The 7,813-nt window shown below is 46.5% G+C and overlaps 3 protein-coding genes across 4 annotated transcripts; 2 read left to right on the forward strand and 1 right to left on the reverse strand.

The window, feature by feature from the left end:
- Positions 1 to 79: 79 nt before the first annotated feature.
- Positions 80 to 671, forward strand: LOC6627257 (leptin receptor gene-related protein). Its single transcript, XM_032435820.2, has 2 exons — positions 80 to 335; positions 399 to 671. Exons 1-2 carry the CDS (start codon positions 114 to 116, stop codon positions 507 to 509), a joined length of 333 nt encoding a protein of 110 aa, XP_032291711.1. The 5' UTR covers positions 80 to 113; the 3' UTR covers positions 510 to 671.
- Positions 672 to 951: 280 nt separating this feature from the next.
- On the forward strand, positions 952 to 4,339 carry LOC6627256 (TBC1 domain family member 31). Its single transcript, XM_002048841.4, has 4 exons — positions 952 to 1,258; positions 1,314 to 1,427; positions 1,486 to 3,901; positions 3,964 to 4,339. Exons 1-4 carry the CDS (start codon positions 999 to 1,001, stop codon positions 4,102 to 4,104), a joined length of 2,931 nt encoding a protein of 976 aa, XP_002048877.1. The 5' UTR covers positions 952 to 998; the 3' UTR covers positions 4,105 to 4,339.
- Atf-2 (Activating transcription factor-2) lies at positions 4,015 to 6,081 on the reverse strand. Of its 2 annotated transcripts, none has more exons than XM_015174117.3 (2): positions 4,941 to 6,081; positions 4,015 to 4,876 (listed from the first exon to the last, which is right to left on the reverse strand). In XM_015174117.3, exons 1-2 carry the CDS (start codon positions 6,007 to 6,009, stop codon positions 4,764 to 4,766), a joined length of 1,182 nt encoding a protein of 393 aa, XP_015029603.1. In that variant the 5' UTR covers positions 6,010 to 6,081; the 3' UTR covers positions 4,015 to 4,763. The 2 variants fall into 2 exon arrangements, with proteins under 2 accessions (XP_015029603.1, XP_002048876.1); XM_002048840.4 differs by having other exon boundaries at positions 4,015 to 4,873; positions 4,941 to 6,080.
- Between the last annotated feature and the right edge of the window lie 1,732 nt (positions 6,082 to 7,813).

Genomic DNA, 7,813 nt, shown 5'->3' on the forward strand with positions numbered 1-7,813 from the left:
AGTTGCCACCCACTATTTTTGCTTTTTTGTACCTATTGATAAGGCTCCCCCCCCCCCCCCCCCCCCCACTTCTATTCAGTTTGGTTATATGCGCATTTCTAACGTGCCTGGGCATGACATTCCTGATATTGGCCTGCGCCGTGCCCACACCCAAGATCTTCTATCCGTTCTTCGTGCTGCTCTTCTACGTGTTATCAGTGCTGCCCGTCTTCATATCGAAACGGACTACCCCCGGCACCGAAACCAATCCGAAAACAGAATTTGCGCTCTTCCTTACGGCCGGCATGGTGCTCAGTGCCTTTGCACTGCCCATTGTTCTGGCCCATTCGGCTGTCGTAAGTTATAATAAAGTTGTGCTAATTGTATTGAAAGCTTAATCTTTGATTTATATTTTTCAGATCGGCTGGACCGCGTGCACGCTGACGCTGATAGGCAATGTCATTAACTACTCGACCATGTTTGGCTATGCCATGCGTGAAGGCGATGCGCCATATGGAGGCATGTTTTAAGTGGAAGACCGTTTAGTTTTAGGCACCCGTCGGCGATTTGCGGATGTAGCAATTTGGAAGCATTTGGCTCCATCAAAGACGACAGTCAATCTCACATTAATAAATATATTCACAAAACAATTAATTGAAATAACAAAATACATAATAGTTATTAACCGTAAACGGGCGATCGATCAATTTTCTTAATTCAGTTGAGGATTAAAAGAAGTACGCATATGCTAACAAAAAAGAGCACTGGCCCTACGGAGTTCGTACTTCACTTTTAGTTGTGTGTTTTAAAATACACTATTTAAATTTAAATAAGTTAACTCTTAAGCAACATATCAAACAAAATTGATTTGAAATCTAGTTGAGCTTGTTCTGCACACTGTTCGTGAGCTGCTGAAACTATCGATATCGATATTGGTTGATATCGATAACTATTGGTTCACCTGCAGCAGCTTGCTCGTGAGCCAAACAATGTCAATTGTTTTTTAAAAGTTGGCAGAAATGGAAAATCCGACGAAAAATAATTCACCCCACGAGGAGGGCCCTTCGCAGCCCACATCGAATAAAGATAATGGGGAAGAGGAAGAAGAGCAGGAATACGATGAGGAGGAGGAATGGGATCTGGAAACGGAAATGAGCACTTCCTTGGGCGGCTTTAGTAAATATGAAGAAGATTTCTCTGAGCCACTACCACGCGACGTTCGCACTGCAGATGTGCCCATGCACAAATATCCATTCAAGCTGAAGCACACCGAATCTGGGTAAATACTAATCGAATTCGTTGTGCGAGAATATCTCCAGTTGTTTTTCACTTAGGAACATACTCACCGTGCATCATACGATCAAAGATGTGGAGCGTGCTCTAAGGATTCGCATTGCCGCCTGCTGCTTCAATGAGATGAGCAACAAGCTGGTGGTCATTGATAGACGGTAAGATCAGGCGCATATTCTTGTACGCAAAACTTTAAACTCTGTCTCCTCCTACAAGCGGCAACATCTACGTCTTTGACTTTGTCTGCAAACGCTATTGGCGTCTGAACTTCAGCTTGCCGCAGGCGACACTGGTGCTGGCCTCACCTCTTCAGCGTAGCGAATATATTGTGGGCAACGACCTGGGCCATGTGCTCACGGTCGATGTCGATAAGTCCATTTTGCGCCGGCGCAATGCAGTCGGCAATGCGGCGATTGATGAAATCTCCTGGGGCAATCGACTGAAAAGTTCCAGTGCACCCAACACGGTAATGCGCTTCGGCACATCGGCTGTGCTATTGAATTTGAGAACCCTGCAGGTGTCACATCAACTGGAGTTTGATCAGTCGCGTTTCACGCTCAAATTTGCTGGCTATTTGCCCAGCTCTGATCAGTTCTTTACCTGCTTCACCAATGACTCCATCCATTTGTGGTCCACTCACACGCTTGAAACTGTGCACATTGCCCAGCCCATTAAGGCGCGAGATCGCAAACTGCGACTGCTGCGCAGTGATAAGACGATACCGGAGATTGTTTTGCGTGGCGCAGAGGATGAGGACAGCGACTTGGAGGATGATCTAGCATTCAATTGCGAGGATCAGCATTTTGCCGATGGCAAGCTGCTCACCTACAGCTTTTCACCCAACGGCAACAAGCTGTGCCTGAGCACATTGGATGGCTATCTGTTGCTGCTCAGCACGGCATCCCTCGAGATCGACAAGTTGTTTAAACTACGCGATTTCATCTTGAAGCAAATGGTGTTGCTGCCGCAGCCCAAGGAGCGCATACTTTTTGCCATCACAGCACGCGGTATGGCTATTATGCTGGACCTGGAGCACACCGATCACAAGCTAATCGTACAGCGCTCAAATGCTGTTAACGTGAGTGTTAGTCGCGATGGCAAGCTGCTCAGTGTGCTGTCCAAGTGTGGTGAGGTGAATGTGTGGTCCACTTGCCGTCTGTTCAATGCTCTGCAGGCACAGACACACTGCATATCAGAGCTACGTGCGGCACTGAAGCAGCCGAAGTTGCCTGGCGCTGTGGGCACCGCCATGAACCGTGAACTGCGTCAGCTGTTGAAGCGCGAACGTTTGGTGGCCATGCTGGGCGAGTATGGATATTATCCGGAAAAGTATAGATTTATTATATGGAGCACGCTGCTGGAACTGCCCTCCAATGGCGTCCAGTTCCAGGCACTGCTCAAGCTTGGCCAGCCGTCAATTGTCAAGCAGCGCGCACGCTGCCTACAGATCCGGAGCGACGCCCAAAGGCGGGCAGTAATTAAGATTTGGAGCTGCTTGGCGCGCTGGTGCAAAGTTTTTGGCTATACGGATTTTATGCCAGATCTGATCTTTCCCTTTGTCAAACAAATGACCAAAAACGGCTTGGTGGTCTTTGAGCTGCTCGTGACGCTGCTGCTCAATCATTTGCAGCTTTGCTTTGAATTCCATCCGCTGCCGGCCGGCAATTATCTGGCCATGTGCGAGAATGTGCTGCAGGTTCATGACGAGCAGCTGAGCAAGTTCTATCAAGCTATGGATGTGAAGCCAAAAGATTATGCATGGTCGCTGCTTACCAATGGCTTTGCCGAGGTGCTAGAGGAGCAGCAATGGCTGGTGCTGTGGGACAATATCATCACGGAGCCACCATATTTCATAATATTCGTTATTGTGGCCTACAATTTGATGCAACGGGAGATCATTATGCGCCTGCCGGAGAAGTCGGCTGTGCTTTGGTTCTTTCACGAACAGAATCCGATTGATGTGGCCAAGTGGGTGTTGCGAGCCCGAAAGCTAATGAGCAAATGTCCAGCCCAGGTGCACCCTAAACGCTTTATGCCACCCTTTGCGCCTATACCCAAGGGCGTGTATCCCAAGTTTCTCAAATATCCCACCGAGTGGATTGAGCAGCAGGAGGAACAAACTATCGAGCTGATCAAGCAACACCAGGAGATTGATGCGCGTATGCGTAACCTGGAATTGGAGGAGCTCAAAATGATGGACCGTCTGGAGAAGGGTCTCAAGCAAGAGGAGCACACGCGCCGGCTTAAGGAAATGGAGAAGCTCTACCAGGACACCATACAGCGCGAAGAGGAGCGCATTGCTTGCCACCGCAAAATGCTGCTCACATATCAGTTGGAGGTGCGGCAGCGCAAAAGCGAGGTCATGAGCAAGCTGCAGGAGTCGGAGCAGCGTCGCAAGATATTGGAAATGGAAAAGGACATCGACGAGCTGATGCACAGCGTCGAGCGCGAGCGACGTCGCCAAAATCAGGAAATGCTATTTGCCGAGGATGAGATTCGCAACCAGGAAATGCAGCTGCTGGAGCAGCATTATTGCCGGAATGTACCAGACGCGCCTCTGGCTCAGAAATACTACGATAACATACAAAAAATGCGCCAGGAAAGGGATAAGCTACAGCAACATCTGCGACAGGTAAGCGAAATCTTAGCTTAAATAGAAATAAACTAATTTGATTTTCTCTTACTCCCCGACAGATGAACATGGAGCAACTGCAGCAGCCATTGCCGTCAGAAACGGCTGCACCACTGCAGCCACATCTATCAGAAATTGAACGTTCAATTCTGGAAATACAACGCGAATTCACAGATCTCGTAGCCAGCGACAGAAGTAAGTAACAGGGGGCTATATACTTATATTAGTTAGTTTAGCTAAGATAACAAGTCTGATTATTTATGCTCACATTGTGTTTTTTAACAATTGTTTATGCACATTTATGAACATTTTTGTAAATTGGCCAGACACTTAATTGATTAGAAGCGTCCTTTTTAGAGGCATAAACCAATTAGTAAATACAATTAATTATACATCAAAATTGTGCATTACTAACAAATAAACCTAATTAAATTTTTTTAAATATATGTAACATTTATGTCAAATCGATAAGCGTAAACTGTAAACTTAAGGTTCACAATGAAATTCCGACTGATTATGATTACGAGCTTTTTGTGCTCCAGGTGACGCATAAATAATATTAATTAAAACAAAAAACTATTTGCCACTAACAATGGCAAACATATTTAAATATTTACAAATATGTAATAAAATGTTAGTAATTTTAACATTTTATGCATACAATTTGGAGGCACGTTTCTAAATAGATTTTGTTGTTTTAAAGCTAAATTTTAAATAACACATAGCTAGCAAATATGCGGCTAGCTTGGGGATTCGAACCAGCATCCTACTTGTACATATTTACAAACTCTCCTAAGCCTAACTTTGATATAGATATAGACTTATGTACATATTCTGTTATTTACATCTACGCTAAGGCTAATTACTTTTGATCTAGCATCAGATTTGATGTGGACGAAGGCACTATCATCTTAGGCACATTTATTACCAGGTGTATGCTCGATGGGGGTATTTGTATCTGGTTGCCCACGACTGCTAGAGAAGAGAAGAATCATGTTAAATATTAGGCTGCACTTGCTGCATGTTAATGTTCTCCTACCACCCGCATTGTTGTTGTTGTTGTTTTGCTGTTGGAGCTGCAGCTCTAGAGTCTTGATGCGCTCACGCAACTTGCGTATCTCTTGCTGTAGCTGTGCATTGTGATCCTTTATTTCCTTGTGCTCATTGCGCATCTTGTGGCGATAGCGGCTGGCCGCGGCACGTCGTCGTTCCATGGAATCCTCGTTCCGCTTGATCGCTGCCTTTACCTTGGGCGCTGGCGTCGAAAAGCTGCTGCTGCGCTTCTCTCGGTTGTTGTTGCTGTTATTGAGTATGGCCTTGAGGCGTTCCTTAATGGGCAGCTGTGATGTGGGCGTAAGACTAGCGCTGCTCGGCTCATGGGCGGGCTGTGTGTTGTGTACCACAATCCCAGTGGATGCCTTGCTATTTCCAGCCACGTTGGGCTTGGGCAATATAAAAGGACGCACAGTCTGTTCGGGCAAGGGTTTGCTGACGCTAGCAGGTATTGCGTTTATAGATAATGCTTGCGCTGGCAGCACCCATGTGATAAGTGGCGGCTGTATTAGCTGCAGCGGCGGTGGATTTTCCACCGTTGCGGGCACGGGCCCGGGCACAGTTGCAGGTGTCGTTGTTGCCTGCAGCAGCTCTTCCACATGCGTCACGGGCACATCCAATGGACTGCTGTTCTGGCTAGCAACCGGAGCAGCTGTTGCCGTCTCCAACGGATACACCTGCGGTGTGTGCAGCGAGTCACCATCCGTAGCTGGTGCTTCTGCACAGGTTGGCGTCGCTGGCAGGGCTTTGCCTGCAACGGCATTTTGTTCGGCAGCCCGTTGGAAACCAATATCGAAGGGATTCACATGCTGCAGATCATCGAATAGGCCAACTTCCTCACAGTTTTTAATCAGCCGCGTCGGCGTTGGAGTTTGGTCAGTGGCAAACAGTTGCTCAGCCTTCTGGCCCAAGGACAGGTCGAGAGTCATAGCCATATCGTGTTTAGCCTGACATTGGCCATAATTATCAAAATTGGCATTTCCGTCGCCGGTTTTCGTTTCGAATTCAGCAAACGAGACGTCTGACATGTCCGCAATATTGGCGTCCGTTTCCATTGTAGGACGAATTCATTTAACAACAATTAACGAAAACAATAACAAAAGTTCTGCCAGTGTTGCCACCGCAAAACTATCGAGCCTTGAATTGAGGGGGTTTGTCGATAGGCGATATATTGTTTGTGGGCGCAACGAAGCATTTGCGTTTTCGAGCACTGGCAAATCAAACTTAATACGTTACAAGCCAAAAAGTGCGTGGTTAAATACCGTGAATTGGCTTAATATAAAACTTAAAAGTTGCGCAACTATAAAATGTCATCGAAGTATAATATGTGTTATCAATTCCCACGTTGCATTAATCTTTATGCAAGGGTCCCACAATTTCATTTCAACTCAAATCGTTTGTTATGACCCAAAATCTTTGACATTCGGCACTTCCGACATATGTCTGCGTATCGCTTGTCTGGCATCTGAGCTGCTCGGCGCGCAATTCGAACCTTTTCACAGCACGTAGACGCAATCATACAAAAAACATGGGGCAACAAAAAAGACGAAAATATTTTTTGGCAATAAAGAAAACCCCATAATTTAAAATTTTGTATCTTTTAAATTAGATTTCTCATTGAAGGAAGTTAAAACCAAAAAAAAAAAAAACGAAAAACGAAAAACGAAAACAACCAACAAAAGACACGCAAAATGTTGTCGAGCCGCTGTTTTGGAAACGCAACACGCAACAGGCAATTTTCTAAAACTCTCTGGGACGTATTTATTTCTTACAAAACGCCGCCAATAGCAACTAACAACATACTTGTCTTGTGGGTCAAGTTCAGTGTCCAAATCCTCCGCAGCTTCCCAACCCAAAATGGTGAGCCACCATCATCACCAGCAGCAGCAGCAGCAGCAGATGAGGAAGATGCACACAGCATGAAAATTAAGAAAAAGTGATGCGTAATTACAGTCATTCTCTTTCACTGCAGCGAACGGGCGATTCCGTAGCATCCCGACGAGGGCAGGCCAGTCCAGGCCAGGCCGATGTCGATGTCGATCTTAAAGCCGGGCTGCGGCTGGGGACTGGAGTCTGTTGCTGTTGCTGTTGCCGTTGCTGGTGGACCACTCGGTTATGTTGCATGCAAGAGACGCGGTTTTTGGACAGCCATGGCCGCCGCTGCCGGTAGAAACAATCAGTTTGAAGTTCGTTCGCATAATTATGGGCAATTTTCAAAGAACATGCGTTCCGTTGAACATCTCTCTCTCTCGCTCTCTCTTGCCCGCTCGCCCTCTCGTCCTCTCTCTTTCTATCATGTGGCTGCTGCTCGCATTCAAAGTATCTTCAGTCGTCGTCGGTCGGCACATCAACGTGCGCGCCATTTCTGTGGCCCATAAGCTGCCCATAAGATACATTTTTTCCTTTTCAGTTTTGCATTTGTTTCGCCAGATTTGAAAATTACAGGTTGCCCTGGCTACAGCGATCGCAAGTGACAAGATGCGCCGCACAGATTCCTGGCCTTGCTGGGCCTTCTTTTTCGGCAGCTTGCAGCAGGCTGCAACGGCTCCTTGGCAGGACTCCGGCTCCAGGTGATTGACTTCTTGGCAGGCTCCTGTGCCCGCTCTCATAAAATAACTCATAACGGCATTCACAATGTGCAACGTGCAACGTGCAACGCGTTGCCAGGACGAGGGACCCCTTTTTGCATTTCATAAATATTCAAAAGCGACCCAAAACATAACAAGCTGCATCCTGTGCGTTTTGGCGTTTCCTTTAAGAAATTCCTAGAACGCCTTCCTTGGCTTTTCGACAGTTTGTTTGTTTTCTGTATTTGCCTAGCGGGCATGTTGCATAAATTCGGTTGTTTTAACAGTTGCT

The sequence above is a fragment of the Drosophila virilis genome, chromosome 5 (genome assembly GCF_030788295.1).
Source record: "Drosophila virilis strain 15010-1051.87 chromosome 5, Dvir_AGI_RSII-ME, whole genome shotgun sequence".
In the NCBI taxonomy this organism is placed as follows: domain Eukaryota; kingdom Metazoa; phylum Arthropoda; class Insecta; order Diptera; family Drosophilidae; genus Drosophila; species Drosophila virilis.